The following is a 21618-nucleotide window of genomic DNA, read 5'->3' on the forward strand; positions in this document are numbered from 1 at the left end:
CTAAACTTGTCCAATTTCCAGTGTTGAAATTTCTATGCCTCATAATCGATGTGACGAGCCGAGATTCACCCCCTAAGCTTTATATTCTCCTCAGAAGCTGTGCTGATCTCAAATCTAAAGCGATGCAACGCCGCCATCTACAGGGATCTGTTAGTCATTACAGTGGTTTACAAATCTGAATTTCATAGACAAGCTGAGCAAGACCCTCTTCCACGCCTACACGTCGAAAATATAATAAAATTAATATATACTGTACGTCAATGGCAGTAAATGGTTGGATTCCAGTAGGTGAATATTAACGTCAATGGCAGCGAATGAGTGAAATCAACTTTCTCCATTGAAATGAATAGAAATGCAATCAATCTGTTGCACCCCCCCAAAAGAAAAACACAAACTGTACTCAAAAGTATTGTAGTCTATAACAACACACATTAGTAACATTTGCTCTCCACGTAACCTGCAAACAAACAAAATGCGAGCAGAAAAAAACGACTGTACCTAATGTATTGTCCTTCCTTGCTCTTCTTCTGTGAGCTTTATTAGCGGTTGGCAAACCAGCTTTATGATACATTAGCGCCATCAACTGGTATTCTCCATCCACTGTAGGGAAACCAATGTGAATTGTGACCAGATGTTGTGAAGTTTGATGCCCCCATCTAGCGATGGGGGTCTGAAGGGCATTTGTATCACAAAATTTTGCTCGCAGCTCAAGACAATTTTTTTTTTACCAAGCAATGGCTCGTATCTCAAGGCATCACTTTATTGTGTCAATTGTTGTGCTATAATAAATAGGGTTTGATCTGACCTTGCAAAATGTATATGTGCCACTTAAGTGTTTTTTTTTTCTTCTCTCAGAGCCAGAAACGAGGATTCTTGAGAATGCTTATGAAGCTGTTCAGCAGACAAGGAGATGGAAAGGTAGCTTTTCTCTTTTTGATTGTGTGTTTGTTTTTTGCTCGTTGAACCCAAGTGAGCACTTTATCCTGACGTTTGTGTGTGTGTTTCCAACAGGACGGCGTATTCCGTATGAGCCTGAGCCCCGACGGGACCCTGCTGGCTGTCATCCACTTCTCAGGTCGCCTCTCAATCTGGGACGTACCGTCGCTTAAACAGAGGGCTGCGTGGGAGCAGGACCAACAGGTATTTTATGCTTGCCGAGCACCCAAGCCTTGGGAAAACATGCAAACTCCACAAAGGAAGGCTTGAGCCTAGATTTGAACCCCCAACCTCATAACTGTGAGACAGACGTGCTAACCACTAGCCGCACCGTGCTACCCAATATGACTCACTGTCATCTTTCTTAACCCATTTAATACCAAAAACGTAGTTTTGCGTCTTTCAGAACTTGATCACCTAATCCCAAAGACGTAGTTTTACGTCTTTTACATTTTTTTCCGCCATAGCCTTCAGAAGGGGGCTGACGCCACTCCTCACTCACCATAGGATTAGGCCTGAGAGCAATTTTAATCCCCATAAAAAACGACACTAGATGGCAGCAGTGCATCATACAATTTAGAATTTTGGTATAATTTACCTATGTTCTATGGCTAATTACCAAAGAATGGAAAAAGGTAGAAACAAACTTTTTTGTTTGTTTGAAAGATGGAACTCTAATATTATTTTGGGTATTCGGTGTGCCTTGAAAGAGCGGTCAAAATCCTCTAAAAGGACTGGTACTGAGGGGGTTCTCGTTTGAAAAATGGCTGAGATTAATTAAAGATGCCTGTGTGACGGTGGTCATTCGGAGGACATTATTTCAAATTGACAGTTCAGAAAATGCACCAACATAAATTGATTATGATTCAGTTACTGGTTTGTGCCATATGTTAAAAAATAGACAAATGACTCCCAACTTCCAATGAGATTCAACACCTAATCTTTTTCTTCTACTTAAAAGTTGTGCTGATCTCAAATTCTAAGTGATGCAAAGGCACCATCTACAGAGATCTGTTAGTGGTTTTCAAACCTGAATTTCACAGACAAGCTGGCCAAGACCCTCTTCCATGCCTACCCATTGAAAAACGTACATCACGAATATATACGTCCACGGCAGTGAATGAGTTAAGGCATGCGAGGAGTGTGGTTTGACTAACGTACTTTTTACACAGCCCAATCCAGCATTCGTTGCACTTGTGTTCCCAGAGAGTTCTGTTTTTTCAAATGTATGCAGCATTTGTGTGTGTGTTTATTCCCCCCGTAAGTGTAAACAGGGTGAATAGATTAATCTTCATCTTTTTCCTCCCCCTCCCTCTCCGGCCCACCCCCGCAGCCAGGATTTGAGGAGATCAATCCCGAGTGGAAGACGTCACTGGAGAGGAGGAAGAAAATAAAAGGTAGTTTGGCCTGCGGTGCTCTCAGCATAAGACATTTTTTTTTTCTTTTTCTTTCCCCTAGATGCTGACACAGCACAGCGCGCCGGACACGATTTAATGATCTTTGACAAGTCTTATTCACTGAATTAAACACTTATTTAGACACGGTGACCGGAGGCCCCTGGACTTTATTCCTCCCACCGTTCCATCCTTTGGCAGTTCTGGGCCATCAGTACTGACGGCTGTGATAGCTTGTGTAGATCTGAAATAGAAAAAGCGTGAGGGTAATCGTGCCGTGATGAACATGCCCAGATGTAAATACCTCTTAGCTTGCACACATCGGCTCGGCATCATGCTCTCGTCAGGAAATGTTACCCTCAACTCAGCTGTAACTGCTTGTTTTTGAATTTGCGGAGCCATGGGCTAGTCTTTATGTAAATAGATCAAGTCTTGTTTATGTTAATGTTGATTTTTTTTTTTTTTCTGCACAAATAAATGTTCACGTGGCAAAGTGACCCACTGCATGTTTAACCATTAAAAAGATAAATAATAAAGAAAAAAATGGAGTACTGGAAATTCTAGTAATGTATAATATAAGGAAAATTTATTAAGAAAATATTTTCTAGAGTTTAAAACTTTAAAGTGGATCAGTTTGACCCACTACAGAACAGGAGGATTAAAGACCCAGAACAATACAAAATATACTGTAATACATTAATTCATATTAAACCACAACTGAACAGGATTTTTTTACGACCTGGTGGAACCATAAAAAACAAAAAGAATATAAAATAAAAATAAACATAAAGCAATATTGGGGAATTCAATAATATATATTTGCTAAAATAATTTAATAATGGGTCAATTTGACTTGCTACAGAGCACGAGGATTATAAGACCCAAAGGAACTATACAAAATAATAAAAAATAAATATAATTGAATATTATAGAATCAAATAGTTCATATGAGCAAAAATCATTCTAAAATATGTTTATTAGAATTTTAATAACAGGTTAATTTGACCTGCAACGGAATAGCAGGCTTATATGAAGACCTAGCAGACACTTTATTAGGTACCACTTGTACAGGCTCCCTTTACAAAGCTACAAAAGTCGCATTTTTGAGGCGTTTCTAATATTTTGGCTCACTGAGAGAAGCAGTGCTGCATATTAATAAAGTGTCCGACGGGTGTTATTAATGCAAAAAGTTACTTAAAGCTGAAAGAAAAAAGGTGCAAAGCTGATCATTCGTAACAAATAAATTGCTCGATGAATTTTGAGAGCATTTTTTTTTAACAGCTAGTTTGTTCGATATAAGATGATGAGCAGTAAAATATGTAAAGTAACAAGGAAGAAGAGAGTATGAAAATAGAGTTAGGGCCGTAATGCTATTTTGACTTTATACACCACCACCACAACAGTGGATTTTAAATAATACCATGTGATTGAAGTTTAGCTTTAGCTTGCATTTAAGCGGTTTTCACAAAAACGAGTCGTTTACCATTTTGTAATTGCAGCCATTTTATGCCAGAGTACCTCCATTTTATATGTATATGTAGTAGTTGGCAATGTGACTTGAAAGAGGATAATTGGACCGTTATGGTCCATCCATTCCATTGTTAATTCAAGATCATTTATTCACATACATCAAAAATAAAGAGAGGAAAGCAAATGTACGTGTACGTCCTAATACAGTATAATATGTGTGCTGGTTTGTGGTTGTTCAGAGAAGGAGCAGTACCATCCGCTGGTGGACGTGAACTGGTGGAGCGACAACGTGCTGATCCTGGCCCGATGTTCCGGCTCTGTCACCGTCTCGTCCGTCAGGAGCCTCCGCAACCTTCTGGGCAAATCCTGCGAGTGGTTCGAACCCTCGCCCAAAGTCACGGCTGCACATGACGGTGGATTCCTCAGCCTGGAGGTAAATCGTCCGTTGCTTTGGTGTCTTTCCAACCAACTTCCACCACCATCACTACCATTGGCAGCTGGGGTGCCGTCCTGCTCAGCTAAGTCACCTTGAATAAGACAAAAGTTAAATAATGAAAATAAAAATAACTATGACTGCTACTATTACTGCTGCTGCTGCTACTACCATTATTACAACCCATACTACTACTACTACTACTACTACTACTATTACTATTACTACTACCACTACCATCGCAACTGCTCCTACTGCTACCATCATTTGTCGTGGTACATGCTGCTACGTTTCACGCAGATGGCATGGGTTCGATTCAGTAACCCAATGCCCAGCCATTGCCGGTCCCAAGCCTGGATAAAAATGAGGAGGTTGTGTCAGGAAGGGCCTCCGATGTAAACACCGTTCCAAACCATCCAAGTGACTCACTGTGGCGACCGCTGACAGGAAAAGCCGGAAGTCTCTTTCTACTACCATCAATATGACCCTTAAAACCATCCTCACCAATATTAGTACTGCCACCACTAACACGATTACAACAGCTACTACAACTATCACCAATACTACTACCACCACTACTCTACTCTAAACCCAACCACCATAATTACCACCACCATCACTACCACCACTACCGCTACTACCACCACTACTACCAATTTAGCACTCGTGATTGTTATTGTGATTGTTACCAAAGAGCCAGTACTGAATGTGATTTTGTATGGAAATAGTGTGTGATGATGAAATATACATCCCTGCTGTCTTTTTATAATCCTAGAAATACCCCGATATCACAACAACCTCCGATGTCATTCCACTTTTTAATTTGAAAAAAAAAGTATTATCATCATATTGCATTGATAGTGAGAGATTTCTTAACCTGCCAAGTTTTGGGGAAGGTTTCATCAGCCAGCCTCAGCCAGTGTGTGGGGGCACAAGCTAGGAGGCGGGGTGGGTATTAAAGTACTTCTGCATACAGATGGAGTCTGAAGGATGAAGATTACATTTTTGTAGAGGCGTATTTTGTCCCAGTACAAGCACAGCATGCACAGTTGTGTAACGCTCATATAAAAATGGACCACATTGGTTATCTTCAGAGGTGGCAGACGTACTCACACTCTGCACTTAAAGTAGAAGTTGCGTTCAACTTTTGTCCTCAAGTAAAACTCAAAAAGTAAAGACACATTTGTATTCTTTGTTTTGGTCCGCAGTGTGAGGTGAAGCTAGCTCAGAAACGCGGGCGACTGGAGAGCAACCTCGGCGGCATGACTGGTGACGAGGAGGAAGGTGATGACGTGGGAGACTCCGACTCGGACGACGAGTCCTCCGCCAAGGCTCGCTATTTTGGCTACATCAAGCAGGGCCTGTACTATGTGACGGAGATGGAACGCTTCGCGCCCCCACGCAAACGGCCTCGCACCGTCGTCAAGAACTACCGGCTGGTTAGTCTGAGGTCCACCACTCCTGAGGAACTGTACCAGAGAAAGGTACACACATCCTCCCACATCCCCAAAAAATGCGTGGTAGGTTGATTGAAGACTCTAAATTGCCCGTAGGTGGGAATGTGAGTGCGAATGGTTGTTTGTTTATATGTGCCCTGCGACTGGCTGGTGACCGGTTCAGGGTGTGCCCCGCCTCTCGCCCGAAGATAGCTGCGATAGGCTCCAGCACACCTGCGACCCTAGTGGGGAAAATCGTTACAGACAATGGACATTTGGAGATGTGTGCTATTTGATGGACAGAAACGATATGGCAATTTTTACTCCCATATTGTCGCTTTACAGCAAAACGGACAAATCCCCTAATTTTTACTTTAAGTGTATCATATTGTCAATGGACAATAAAAACTATGTATTTCCAGAATTTCTGAGTTTCTTTCTTTACCAAAAGAAGAAAAATTATAAGAATAAGTTGTCTTTGTGTTTCAGATTAAAAACAAAACAAACTATTTGGGACTAAACAGCATATCATTGGTGTCCATTAAAAAGCACGGATCTCCAAATTTTGCACTTTTTTGTTGTTGTTGTTGTGAAAACCAGCAAAAATACATTTTCTTGATGGTTCGGCTATGATTTGTGCTTATTAATCCTTCAAAGACTCCAAAACAAAACAATATTAAAAAAACTCACAAAAGAGTTTTTTTTTCAAATCTTCCATAATAAAAACAAAAAAATTTAATTTTTTTGATGTTTCCAAAAAAAAAAAAAAAAAAACTCTTACAAAATGTGGTGATACATACATACATACATACTTTTCGTTTAACAGTGATGCTATGGTAATATTGTTGGGAAGATAGGCTACATGCTTTTAACTGGACAGTGACAATATGTAAGAAAACTGTTTTCATAATGATTCAGTCTGATTTTTTTTTTCTTCTGTCTTCCAAAAACTGCACAACTATTTTTTTTGTCTTGACAAAAACAAGAAACATTTATTTAAAAGAGAACAATATTTTCTAATAATGTGAAAAACAACAAAAATACATTTTCTTAATGTTAAACGTAAAAAAAACAAAAACTAAATCTGGAGATAGATGCTTTTTGTTGAACAGCGATGTTATGAGAATTAAATCTGATGAAATGTGTATATATCTCCAAATACCATTTTTTTTCCTTTTACAAATTCTGGAGATAAAACATTGGATAGTGACATTATGTAAAAAACAATTTTCATAATTATTTAGTTTTATCTTTTATTTATTTATTTTTTTACCTCCAAAAACTGCAAAAATATTTTTGGGGTTGGCTGGAAAAAATAAAATAAAATAAATAAACAAGCAAAAGTCACAACATTTCGAGATGTTTGCTTTTTGTTGAACAGTGACAACAGAGACTTTTATCATGCTAATTTAGTATGATATGGTACAAAGAGGAGCTACATTCATGTTGCTAATAAACAGCAGCCCTATACTTTTTTGTCTTATTTTCTATTAAATTCTTTTGTGACTGCAGTGAATACAACAAAGCAGAATTCATTGTTAGCTTCTCAGTAAAATTCCACCATACAAAATATGTGTTGTCTTTGTTCCTTCTGATATAATCTCTCAGTGCTCCGGCTTTCTCACAAATGCTAATTGCAGCGGCAGAAGCTGCTACTCCTGCTGCGGCTGCGGCTCGCGACAAATTTCGGCAAAGGCAACAATGTGTACTTTCACAAAGCCCTCCAAGTTTTAGCGTGGCCGACTCATCAGTCATTTTTATGAGCCCGCATCCAGTGCCTTCTTCATCACTGTCATCATCATTGGAGGCCATTAGTCTTGGCCATCGATTCCAACAGCGGGGAGTTAAAAGTAATATACCATTATTACTATCGCTTTGGAACACTCTTTGTAAAGACCATCTGCAGATTGTTTCCTCCCTGATTCCCATATACACTATATAGACACAGGCATTTGGCAAAGTGGCCACGTGACCACTGCACCTACAGGAAGGGAAAATATGGAGTTGGTCCCACCACATTGGAGCTACTTCCTGGAGACTTGTCAATATTGTATAGTGTATTGTGAATGGATGGGTGAAAGTGTGACTGGTTTAGTGGCTGTCCCTTGATTAAACGCCTCCCCTTTTAACATCAGAGAAAAATATTGGGTGAGAACTACAATCATCTCACTTCTACTGGTGGCCCTGAAGTGCAAAACACAACAGCAAATAACACAATGGGGAAAAATAAACATAACAGCAAATACCTAATCACAACAACTAACTAAACTTAGCAAATCAAAAACAACAACAAATAACTAATCGCAACAACTAAACACAACAGCAAATCAAAAAAACAGAAACAAATAAAAACAACAACAAATAACTAATTGCAACAACTAAACACAACAGCAAATTAAAAAAACAGCAACAAATAAAAACAACAACGAATAACTAATCACAACAACATATAACTAAACACAACAGCAAAGGGAAAAAAACCCATCAAAAAACTAATCACCACAACAAATAACTAAATACAACAGCAAATGAAAAATCACAACAGCAACAGACGAGAAATGACATGCCAGTATTTTGAGGGTAATAGCCCGTCAGCAACATAGAGTATTGAAAAAAGGAAGAACTATGGACTATTTCAATTTTGGAAGAGTGAACATTTTTGAATTATGAACGAAGAATTGAACTCGTTCATTTTTGGAACAGTGAACTGATCTTTGAACAAATTCGCTTAGAAAATGAACTTTCCCAACACTGTGTGTGGCTTTGTTTATCACGAAGGTGACAAGTACAGTACGCAACCATATCGCAACGACAACGTTACTTTCAGGTGCTTTTTGCTCAGTGTAGTCACTGTGTGACATATGGTGATTATACTACCATCTGATAATCTGTAAGTGGCAAAGCCATTACTCAAGTAGGTGACAAACATGGGAAATGTGGCCAGAGCGGAATAAGAGTAAAATGGGTCATGTACCCAAATAGAGGAGGGTTTTGGTGAAGTCATATGAAGGAAATATTTGTTTTCTCTCAATTTTTCTTCATTTTAGTTTGAACAGATTGAACACTTTCGAAACTTAGAGGAGTACAAAGAATATTTCTTATTCCTAATCAGCTGGTCAAAGCTCATAAATGCACAGCCATGAACCGACTGTATTAATGTCACAAAATGCTAAAATGCTAGCTGCTTAACTGAAGATGCACAAAGGCTGTTAATGCTTTTTTAAATTTTTTTATTTATTGCATGGCAGCAGCTGGCCATTAGTGTATGAATGTGTGCGTGAATGGGTGAATGTGAGGCTTTGAGCACCGTATGGTATAGAGAAAGCACTATGTAACTGCACTCCATTTGCCATTTTAAACTTTTCCGACTTACAACGTTGGCATTTCTCTCCCTCATAATCGACGTGGCAAGCTGAGATTCACCGCCTAATCTTTATCTTCTACTAAACAGCTGGGCTGATCTCAAATCCAGAGCAACGCAAGGCTGCCATCTCCAAATGACACCGTTTTGCAAACCTGGTATTTACAGACAAACTGAGCGGACAAACTATTCAACGGTTGGATTCCAGTTGATGAATATAAACGTCCACTGCAGTCAATGAGTTAAAGATGCCTAAAAAAAAGGGAAATTATTATTATTATGCATTTTTACGCAATAGCCATTTCATTTTGTTTCAAACTTCCCTTTATAGTTACAAATATCCAAACACAAACAAAACATGACCTCATCTCTCGCTGACATATTTAGGACAGGAAACCGATTCCGTTTCAGTACGTGCGTCTCTCTCTCTCTCTCTCTCTCTCTCTCTCCTTGGCAAGGCTGCCAGCATTTTCATTAAGCCAATACACCGATATAGACAGTGTGTGTGTGCACGTGTGTGTGTGTGTGTGTGTGTGTGTGTTTGTGCGGACGCGCGAGAGACAGAGAGAGTGCGAGCGAGAGAGAGTTTTTTTGTCCTCCTACGACAGCTTTAACTGTCCGGGGTTCTCGCTGCCCTCGAGGAAGTGCGCTCTGGCTAATGTGCTGCTTTGTACTTCCACACACAAATAGTGATGGATACACTGTGTGTATACACACGCGTGTGTGTGTTTATATTTGTGCACAATGCGCGTGGGCTTGCTTTTGTCCAATCAATTAATGAATTTTTAAGGCATTGATATGACAACAGCATTTGCGTAACCAACAAATGCCAGCTATTTAAATCGTAACTTAAAGGCTGACGCTTATCATCGTGTTTTATACCTGATATGTCCCTATAGGTAACCACAATATGAGTAAATAAAACACTTTACATACTGTATGCTAATATGTTCATTAGGCTTTATAAATCATCTGTTCAGTATCACGAGTAGGCTTCAGGTAGGCATTAGGTATGCCAGCACAATTAAAGAGCTGGACATTGTACTTAACAATATGTTGGGAAGAACTCCACTGCTGGTGTACTACGGAATATGAAGCCCCCTATAGAATATTAAGACGCCACCTAAATTTGCATACAATGCATGAGGATCCTTCAAACAATGTAAAAATAACCTCTAATTACGTGATATGAGAGATAGTTGTTTTGTTATTTTAATAATATATAACTAACCTGTGTCCACCTGTTGCCATTCATACAACAGAATAATAGCTTTGTGTTCAACTAAACTGAGTAAGTACATTTTTAAGTAAATATACAAGATCATCATTATTTTAGAATGTATTGTTTTTGGGGCATTTCTGAAGTGTAAAATATGTGCATTGGCTCAACAAAGGTTGGGAAGCTGAAATAAAATTGGTGGCGTTCCACAAGGCTTGCTACTCAGTCCTGAGTTGTTTTATAGAATACACTAAAGTAATGTAATAATTACTTAATTACTATATATAATTACATACAATTATTTATATATAATTAAATTTATAATTATAATTACTTAAAAAATAATAGTTGCCAGGCATTACAGTAAAAAAATAGTTGTGTTCAACAAGGCTAGATCCTAGGTCCACCCTACATCAATGTCAACATTTCTTGATGTTCCAGTAGGAAAACTAGATAAGATAGATACATCCTCTCTGACTTACAGATTTTGGTTTTGTTGTAGCTGTAGGAATGGAAATCTGTCATAAAACGAGAAATTCCTGTGCTTTATCTCACTACAGTTGACAACTATATATCGCAGGGAGTATGTTCCAGACCAAAATCCGCCATATAGAGAGACTATATGAAAACAATTTTGTTAATAGTTTTTCGCTCCCCTACTCCGACACACAAGCTTAAAATACACTTAAACCTATTGAAACAAACCTTTTAAACACATTGGAAACTTCTAGCACACTTAAAATTACAAGGATAAAATGTTACACAATAGTGTCGGTATTGTAGTGGCTGTTTACATGCCTGTGCCTTTAAGAGGCAGGCCCTAGTGGACTACCGTAATGTCGGCCAGTTTGCGTATGTGTCATGGTGAGATATTTGGCTTTTGGATTTTTGCGATACGATTTTTGAGAGTTACGAGCGTGGTCACGAAACAAAATGGAAACGCAATACAGCGGGCCACGAACGATGAACTGAGGAACATTGTAATGTAAAAAGTCTGATTTGGTACAACTTATCTGATGTTAGAAGTTTCCTGATTTCCTGATTTTGATTGTTTTACAACAGATTGACAATGAAGAATACGGTGAGGCCTTGTCTCTCGCCCAAGCATACAATCTGGACTCAGACCTGGTCTACCAAAGACAGTGGAGGAAAAGTACAGTCAGCATCGCCTCCATACAAGACTATCTTGTATGTCTGACGCAACACAACCCCTTTCTCTATTTCACACGTCGTTTCTTAACAAAATCTTCATCCGGACATCTTTCTTTTGTAACCTGCCTGTCCCAGAGCAAGATCCGCAAGCGCTCGTGGGTACTGCACGAGTGCGTGGAGCGCGTCCCGGAGAACGTGGACACGGCTAAAGAGCTGCTGCAATACGGCCTGAAGGGCACTGACCTGGAGGCACTCATCGCCATTGGTAACCGAGAGGATGGGAGCAGGTGTGTCAAGCGCGATTCTTTTCCTTTTGAATTAAGTGAAAGTCTCGCGTTGAAGCTCACCCATGCCATTGCCTGTCAGGTTCATCATGCCGGGCGATGTAGACCTAGACGACCTTCCCTATGAGGATCTGTCAGACGAGGAGGAATCAGAGATGAAGGAGAGCAGGAGGAAACGAGAGCTGCTGGACAAGGTTGACTTCACCAGGTCAGTGAGTGTGTGGAGATGATGAGCTGTGACATACTGAAATGCAGAGTATTTCCTCAAATAGTGGCTGTGGGAGATTTTTTAAAGAATTCTATATATTTTTTGCACAAATTGTAAAAAACATTTGTTCTTTGTTTCCATCAGTGACTCAGTAAGCTACAATCTTATTAGTCGTCATTTTATTTTTTTTTATTTTTTTTTACAGAGGATAAAGTATATATGCCTGTGAGTATTGTAATAGTCTTTTTGCTTGTATTGCTCCACCGTTTACCTTAAAATATCCGTTGCTTATAGGATTATAACACCACCACTATCGATGCTAATCGTTAGCCTTTCAATGGGGGTTTCCCTTATGTGATAGCACTAAGCTAGCGGCAGCACTCATTCACTGCCATCCCTCCCAGTTTGACTTCTAAAGCAGTCAATGGCAGTGAATAAGTTAAGGTAAAGTTGTTTGGTTTAAGTGTAATTCTCTTTGTTCTTTGCTTAGTTTGACAGTCAACTCCAACTGGGAGTGGCAATAAACGGCGTGAAGCCTCTTTTTTTCTAAGAATTCTTCACTATCTGCCAAACTGGTGCTTGTTGTAAAGTCAGTTTGAGTTCACTGCCACTATACACCGCTCGTCTCTCAAATTGTTGCTCGCAAATAAAAGCAAAAAAGCGGCCGAACGACAGCTTTTATCTAAAAAAAAAAATTGTAAGTAGGGTCACTTGTATCTCAAGGCACCACCGTATGAATCTTTTTGGGAGGGCGTCAATTACATCTGTGGCAGGGGTCTGTCATACTATTACATGTTGTAATACATGCTGTAATACTGTATACATACTGTGATGCCTTATTGTAAAGTTGTATGTTTTTTCTTTTTTAATCTTGTAAGAAAATGTTATCTCCCTTAGTTTTTATCAGTCTCCCTGTCTACAGCCTGTTGGCTTCTCAGAAGAGAAGGCAACAACATGGTATCTCTTCTGAGGCTTAGATGAGGCCATTACTTTTGCCTTGTATCTGCTGCCGTGGTTCGAAATCGGAGTTAGTCATCAGGTGTGGGAGGAAATGTGAGAGTGGGCCGCCACCTTTAACAATAATGCTTTGATTAGTTTGCGGGGAGGTGAGGGGACATTACTGATGACGGCAGAACTTGGCGGTGGTGGTAGCAGAGATTAGCGGCTAATCAGCTTCATGTAATTTATGCCTTTGTTGTTAAGCGCTTGGGGAAAGACTAATGAAAAAGCCTTCGGTGGCCACTAATCACCTCTCATACATGCAGATCCGCTCCCACCATCAAGCCCTTCCTACGCACATTAGACACGATTAAAACATCCGAAAGGTAAATACAGGGAAAAAGCACGGCGTTTACGCAAATAAATGGTGCTCATTAAAAATGCATTTGCATGCAGATGTAGCTTTTTCCATAGATGGATGCTCTCCATTGTTGCTCTCGATTTTAAGGTGCTTAACCCTCATCTGAACGAGTGCCGGCAGAAGGTGTGCCATTCTGACACTTGAATTTCTGTCCCTGAAAAGAAAAATATGAGTGGATCGAAAGAAATCACTTCAGACGTGAATTGCCTTCTTTATAAATCATTCTGTGTGTGTGTGTGTGTGTGTGTGTGTGCGCGCGCGCGTGTGAAGCGTGCTCTTGCTAATGGATGCACCCCTGTCTCCTTGCGGCCCGAGGCAGAGGCCAAAGACGGATAATAATTCTCTTAATTTCTTTTTAACTACACTGCCGTTACAGGAATGGCATGGTATCGATCACATCTGCTCTGCATGTGTGTGTTTGGTTGTGTGTCTGTGTAGATAAAGACTAAATTTAACTGTTGTCGCACAGAGTGCTTCCCTTGACCCTCAGGGTATGCTTTTAAAATATTACAGTGAACTCCTGTTTACTGCAGCAAGCAAACCCGCAAGAGGTGATATTGAGATAATAGTTTTACACCTCCCACACGCTTTAAAATACATTTTAACTTATTAAAACACATTTTAACTTATTAAAACATACTTTTCCAACACATTGCAACCATACTTGGAACACACAAAAACGAATTGCAGCCTAACCTAACCCAACAAATTCAAGTCAAGTCAAGTTTATTTGTGTAGCCCTTCATCACAAAATAGTCTTAAAGGGCTTCACAGCCCCAGTTGACAAATGAAAAATCTAATTTGAACCGGAAAGAGAGTGCAGTGGCATGTTTTGGCTGCTGCTTCTTTCTTTGAAAAGATGCTTCTTTTTAGTTTAAAATGGCTTACTTTAACCAGGATCCTTCATCGTACTGTGGCCAAAAGTAGAACCAAGGTCGGTTTTGCGGCCGTTTCAGTCCCTTCAAGTGTGTAAATCCACACAAGCTGGGACCATCCGCCTCCTTTCTAGCCAGAAAGCTAGCAAGCTAGCTGTCTCGTTCTCGTCAATCATCTGCTGCACTGTGTTGGATCTTGCACAACTTTCTCCCATTTATTCTGGCACAGTCGGCGTCTGCCATGAACATCAGTGCAGCTCCTCGGGCACGGCTATCGGACGTCTCCTCCCGTGGAGATCATCGTCTCGGTGGAGGGCTACATCTATTTGCATCCGTGATCAACTACGGGAACTACAGTACTGGACAACTGTACATATGCGTAGAAACTATGCAGAGTTAGTCAAAATTGCGTCTGCCATAAACAAAGGCTAAACATCGTGAAATATTTTGTGTTTTTAGAAGTAAATGCTGCGTGGCAGCTGTTGCAGCTTCTGTCAGAATAAAGTAAGTAGTATGATATTCAAAGATATGTTCAGATTCAAGTCCGATCATTGCTTTTCCACGCACAATTGAATCCCAATTTGAGTTCATTCGTGAACAGCCTTACTGTTTATACCAAACATATACATACTCTGTTGGAGTGTCAAGTACCTAAATTTCCTCATAATCGACACGACAAGCCGAGGTTCACCTTCTACTCTAAGAAAAATGTGTGTATGGAAAATGGAATGCCTTCCTGTAGGAGTACAACACCCACGTGTTTTTCCCTTTCTGAGGCAGTTTTGTTTACTGTGGAATTCAAAGATTTGAGGGCCTAAACAGATATGCAAGCTAATTTACTAACCAGGCGCAACCAGAATTTTTTTCTATCAGACACACAGAATTGCAGTTCATTTTGCGCATTCTGTGAGGTGTAGCAAGTAGATTATTCTATTATTCTAGCACGCACTATGAGATTCATCAAACCTGAGATGAAATAGGGTAAATTATTTCGTGTCTTTAAATTCTGCGTATGAAAGGCAAAACATTTTTGAAATGTCAGAAACGAAAATGATTGCACCATATCGTCTATTCAGCAGTGCAATTTTGGAGCTTCTGAATGATCAGTGGCTAGTGTTATTATTATCATGTGGATTGATTTATTTTCTCTGACTTATGTTTGTTTCTCTTCCACTAACACTTCCACTTTCATCACTTCAAATGTCATTTTGCACTTGCGGTGCTCTCCCAAATATTCCATGCTGCAACCGTAAGAGCTACCGAAAGCGTAAAACCCTCTTAAATACGACAGCCTCCATCCCTTTTACACCTGTTGCCAACAGCGGTCGTAATCTTTTAGAGTAAAAGAACATCTAGTGCCTGCTGTTTAGGATCTTAGTAAATCAGGCCCTGAGTTGTCATTCAAACCATTTTTCCCCCATCTCTCACCACTTCTGGATTCCAAAGAGCGATGCTGTAATTACTGCCAGTATGAGCGCTAAGCCAGCGTGCTTTGATGCGGTGGCGAGCGTGTTGAGCTGGTGTTAAGCTCTACTAGTGTGTATAGAAGAAGCCTGATAAGGAGTGATAGTGCCTGTTGTAATGAGGGATTAAGACTGCAGTGAAGGGGTCAGCTCCCCTGTGGTCACTCTTCACTTGATCACGGTTATTACCCAGCTTTTGACACTTGCTTTTTTCCCTGTGCAGGTTGTTAACCTCAATGTTGCAATAGTGTTCTCCTGCTATATCGTGGTTCACTGTTAGCACCCCTGCTATATTGCTGATTTTTAAGCAATCATTTTTATGGGTTTTTACAGTATACAAGCAAGTCGAAGTTTAGTAGTCTACTAGAAGACATGCAGAAGTGGAAGTGGAAAAGAAAGACCCCAACTAAACTCCAGTAATAGTGGTTTGTTCCCACGTAGCAGAGAGAATATCTGCCTGAGAGTATTGTTGTATGCCCTGTTTGTATGTGTTGCTGATCCGTGTGTGTTCATGTAGCAGTTGTATGACGGTGTACGTTAACGTAACGCTTATGCTAATGTCCGTTATCCTGTCTATCGGATTTCATAATTACACATTGACGGTCTTTGTGATTTAAAAGAAAATACATCATTAAAGTTAAATATGAGCATTTTCACAATGAAATGTTATGAATAAAGAAATAATTCATCTAATCTAATACATATCCATCTAATACATAAGCCTAAAAAAAATAATGCATTTGTACATTAAAATGTGTATAGTAAAAAACAATGAAAACATAAAATTAAAAAAGTTTTTGTTTTGGATTATTTTGATAAAATAAAAACTTTAAAATAATAATGATGTATAAAATTTGGCGGCACGGTGGCCGACTCGTTAGAGCGTCAGCCTCACAGTTCTGAGGACCCGGGTTCAATCCCCGGCCCCGCCTGTGGGGAGTTTGCATGTTCTCCCCGTGCCTGCGTGGGTTTTCTCCGAGCACTCCGGTTTCCTCCCACATCCCAAAAACATGCATTAATTGGAGACTCTAAATTGCCCGTAGGTGTGATTGTGAGTGCGAATGGTTGTTTGTTTGTATGTGCCCTGCGATTGGCTGGCAACCAGTTCGGGGTGTACCCCGCCTCCTGCCCGATGACAGCTGGGATAGGCTCCAGCACGCCCGCGACCCTAGTGAGGAGAAGCGGCTCAGAAAATGGATGGATGGATGGATGTATAAAATGTAATTAAAGAAAATAATATATATATATATAAATAAAATATGCATGATAAAAAACAAAATCAAACTAAAGTAAAATAATAAAGTATTTATTTTTCATCTTATTATTTTAATAAAATACAAAATTATTTTAATAATAAATAACCTATAAAATGTTATTGATGTAATCATATAGTAAAATGTTTAGAATTAAAACAATTAAATTAAAAGTTAAATAATGGATTATTTAAAATGTGCAAAATTCTACATAAATAAACTATAAAATGTAATTAATGTAAAAATACATTAAAATCTGTGTGATTAAAAAAATAACAGAATAAATGTAAATAGTTTTAAATTTGGATTTTTCTCATCAAACAAAATAGAAAGTAGTAAATCATCTTTAAAATAAATAAAAAATCATTTTAATTGAAATTAATGCAAATCTATTTACGCTAATAAAAAAATACATTAAAACTGTACATGGACTGCACTTAACACTTTATCTACACTATCACAGTGCCCAAAGTGCTTTACAAAGCCTCACATTCACCCATTCTCACACACATTCATGCACCAATTGGTGCCTGCTGCCATGCAAGGCGCTGCCAGGCCCACTGGGTTAGGGTTCAGTGTCTTGTCCAAGTTCACTGTCTTACCCAAGGACAGTTCGACATGCGGACAGTCAGAGCTGGGATAGCAGAACCAGCGACCCTTCGGATACTGGACGACCAGCTTTACCTACTGAGCCACAGCCCCCCAATGTAAACGTGCATGATTAAAAAAAATGAATAAAATGAAAAGAACAATGTTTTTAAATAAACAAAAACACTAAGGCACGTCAGCGACTGCCAGTCATCCCATCTTCTTCTTGTACAAAGTAAAATCAATGTACAGTACATTATATGCTTGTATTTTTACAAATTATTTTATGATTTTGTGATGTTTTGACTGTTTAACATCACTCCTATATAGGGGGTTGACGTTTTGACCCTTTAGTTCCTGATAAATGCTGACATTTTGTGCAATTTTGTGCTTCCAACTTTGTGGTAACTGTTTGGGGAAAACGCTCTTTTGAAGTGTACTTTTAGTTTAGTCCAAACATTCTACGTAGCAATTATTTAATTTTACAACCCTTTCATGCAATTGAAGGCTCACACCTGACCACTAGCTATGCTTTACTGCCTTTCATTCCCTTCCTGAGTGGAAGTACCGTATATCCAATAAAGCATAGTGCCTTGTTATTTGCGGCCATCCGCTTTATTTACGGCCGTGATTCAATTACGCAGAAAATGGATTTCGCCTGCACAGTATAATTAGTCGCCTCGCCGACAACTGCTAATACATACAAAAAACTAAGGCTTTCTGGTTGTTATGGTCAGTTGATTTGTGATTAGAGGGAGATGATGCCTACACTGTAGGATATTTGATTAGACAATATTGGGGAGGCTTTGAGAGGTGTTTGAAGTCATGATACTCGGTTTGTTTTTCTTGAGAAAGCTGTGAAAAACTGTATTGATGCTAGTAACAGAAACTAAAAACCTGATTTGTATTTCTTGGCACATCATGATGAATCAATTCATTGATCGTTAAGAATTATTTGAATCAATTGTTCGCGCAGTGGAGCTCGCAATATTCAGAGAGGAATTAAAGCCTGGACAACTTCCCACAGAAATTTAAAATGGGCCAGCTACATGAAGCTTAGCTAAACTGTGAAGTTAACATACAGTAGATGTAAAAACTACACACACCTGTTCAAATGCCAGTTTTTTGTGGTTTAAAAAAAAAAGATAAGTAATTTCTAAAAATATTTTCCACCATTAATGTTGACCCATAACCTTTGCAACTCAATTATTATTTTTTTTTTCAAAAGGATAAGTAAAAATAGACAACTGAGATATCGTGGTTGCTCAAGTGTGCACACCCTATGATAACTGTGAATGTGGCTGTGTTCAGAGTCAATCAATCAAAACAAACTCATGTTAAATGGAAGCCAGGAGACACGTCACTATTTAAAGTGCCTCAGATTAACCCCAAATCAAGTTCAGATGTTCTAGTACACTTTTCCAGACATCTGTTTAGCTTTGGGCGGCACGGTGGGCGACTGGTTAGAGCGTCAGCCTCACAGTTCTGAGGACCCGGGTTCCATCCCCGGCCCCGCCTGTGTGGAGTTTGCATGTTCTCCCCGTGCCTGCATGGGTTTTCTCCGGGCACTCCGGTTTCCTCCCACATCCCAAAAACATGCATTAATTGGAGACTCTAAATTGCCCAAAGGCATGACTGTGAGTGCGAATGGTTGTTTGCTTCTATGTGCCCTGCGATTGGCTGGCAACCAGTTCAGGGTGTACCCCGCCTCCTGCCCGATGACAGCTGGGATAGGCTCCAGCACGCCCGCGACCCTAGTGAGGAGAAGCGGCTCAGAAAATGGATGGATAGATGGATCTGTTTAGCTTTGCAGCAGAAGTCCAAATGTTTTGTGCTACCACTTACTGCCACTTGGAACTGTTCATACTTCGCTCCACCTTTTGAAATTATACCCAAAAAGTTTGTTGGTTTCATCAGCCCATAACACTTTTTCCCATGTCTTTTTGGGAGATTTCAATATGGTTCCAATCCCTTTTTGCCTCTTCAGAGTCACTATGGGATTTTTTTAAATAGCTGTTGAATGGATAAATTGTAAAGTGGTCAAAGTTATTTTGTCAACACGTCTATTTATTTAAAAAAAAATAAAAATAAATCTGATGTTGCAGGCTGACGCTGGAGCAGAAGGAGCTGTGTAGGAGCCGACTGAAACTGCTGTCGTACCTGGACAGGCTAGCAACGTACGAGGTAAAGTTGAACACACCCTGGCGGGTCTTCTTACCGTACGTAGCTCTCTACTTGTCGAAGGATTTTTGCTATTAAATTATGTACCTAATGAAGTGGCCAGTTTGATATGAGGGACAATGACCATGTCGCCAGCACACAATGTTGAACTTCATGTAATGTGTTCGACCCGTAGATGTTGTCTTCAAATGGCAAAGGGCAGAAGAGACTTGATTGGTTTAACCTTTCACCAAATAAAAGGTTGCAGCCATGCTTTGTCTTCTTGTTGTCTCCATTAATGCTTCTTTCTTATTTACTGATTACGCTATATTAAGCCAGAAGCATCAGTGGAATATTAATGAAAGGCCCCATCATCAACCCAAAGCAAAGAACTAACTCCACAAGCTCTTTGCTTGGCCAAACGTGTTTTGCGTAATGAAAGTTGCTGCAACAACTCCTCATATTCACTTGTTTCTTATGAAACCAATCGCTTCTCCCTCGCACATAAAGTCCCGCCCAAAGCAAAAAGAGGATTTTCTTATCTGCCTTCCATTGATATTCTCTCTTAACCGCGGTAATCTCATTTTAGAAATATCGAAAGGTTGTAGACCATACTCGTGTGAGACGCATTTGAAGAATCTGACACAAGAATGGATGGGTTTTAGCTGGGAAATGTGCTTTTATCACACTGCTGAAGGCCACCAAAAGTATATGAATTGGAAAAGTTGAGATTCGGGGTGAGTAATGTGACCGCCGCCACCTTTTTCCACGCTCCATAAATCGCCACGTGGTGCGGCGCGGTGCGGCGCACTTTTTCTCACACAGCGAACAGGGAAAAGGATGAGATTTTAGCCTCCTCAGATCGAGCCGAGCCAGACGGACATTGTCATGGTAACCGCAGCTGCGCCATTGCATTCCTTCTGCCCTCATCCATTCTCCGTGGCTGTCTATGAATATGATATTAAGAGGCTTTTATCATCCCAACTTGGCCCGGCACTGTCTGAGCACGGCTCATTCAAAGGCCACTTCCCAGACCCACGCAGATGTTAGAATATTTTTTGACCCCAGTGAAAATAATGGAAATAGGAATAATATGTTCCTGGTCAATCTGTCGCCATTATAAAACCTTCATTTAACAATTAACTGATTCACTGCCATGGTCGTTTATATTCGTCAACATGAATCCAATCGTTTACTGCCATGGCACCGATGAATATATTCGTCGAATACCTTTTTCACCAGGTAGGCGTGGTAGAGGGACTCACCCAAGTTGTCTGTGAAATTCAAGCTTCTACTTAACGGTAATGACAAGCAGATGCCAGTAGAGGGCAGCATTTTATGGCTTTTTGATTTAAAATCAGTACAACTTTTGAGTAGAAGATAAAGATCAGGCAGCGATTTTTTAAAATTTGAAAATTTTTATTTAAAAAAATATTTTTTTTAGGTCTTATATGAAGGAAAGAGGCCAAAATGTTTGAAGTCAGACAAGTTTAGGCAACACACTCCAACAGAGTATGTATATGCATAATATGAAGAGAGTACAGTGGGTACAGAAAGTATTCAGACCCCCTTAAAATGTTACTCTTTGTTATATTGCAGCCATTTGCTAAAATCATTTAAGTTAATTTTTTCCTCATTAATGTACATACAACACCCCATGTTGACAGAAAAAAATGGAATTCTTGACATTTTTGCAGATTTATTATAAAAGAAAAACTGAAATATCACACAGATATAAGTATTCAGACCCTTTGTTCAGTATTTAGTAGAAAGTTTTCATTCTTTTTGGGAATGATGCAAAACGTTTTTCACACCTGGATTTGGGGATCCTCTGCCATTCTTCCTTGCAGATCCTCTCCAGTTCTGTTTGGTTGGATGGTGAACGTTGGTGGACAGCCATTTTCAGGTCTCTCCAGAGATGCTCAATTGGGTTTAAATCAGGCCTCTGGCTGGGCCATCCAAGAACAGTCATGAAGGTGTTCTGAAGCCACTCCTTCGTTATTTTAGCTGTGTGCTTATGGTCATT

General features: G+C 39.7%; 1 protein-coding gene across 1 annotated transcript in view; it reads left to right on the forward strand.

Annotated features, from left to right (window-relative positions):
- Positions 1 to 21618, forward strand: part of nbas (NBAS subunit of NRZ tethering complex) — a 170552-nt gene that overhangs the window by 20849 nt on the left and 128085 nt on the right. Inside the window, 9 exon segments of the mRNA XM_061753787.1 lie at positions 856 to 918; positions 1012 to 1140; positions 2270 to 2333; positions 4040 to 4233; positions 5442 to 5717; positions 11312 to 11437; positions 11537 to 11688; positions 11768 to 11893; positions 19538 to 19616. Coding sequence (XP_061609771.1) covers positions 856 to 918; positions 1012 to 1140; positions 2270 to 2333; positions 4040 to 4233; positions 5442 to 5717; positions 11312 to 11437; positions 11537 to 11688; positions 11768 to 11893; positions 19538 to 19616 — 1209 coding nt within the window.

Source organism: Phyllopteryx taeniolatus, chromosome 18 (genome assembly GCF_024500385.1).
Source record: "Phyllopteryx taeniolatus isolate TA_2022b chromosome 18, UOR_Ptae_1.2, whole genome shotgun sequence".
In the NCBI taxonomy this organism is placed as follows: domain Eukaryota; kingdom Metazoa; phylum Chordata; class Actinopteri; order Syngnathiformes; family Syngnathidae; genus Phyllopteryx; species Phyllopteryx taeniolatus.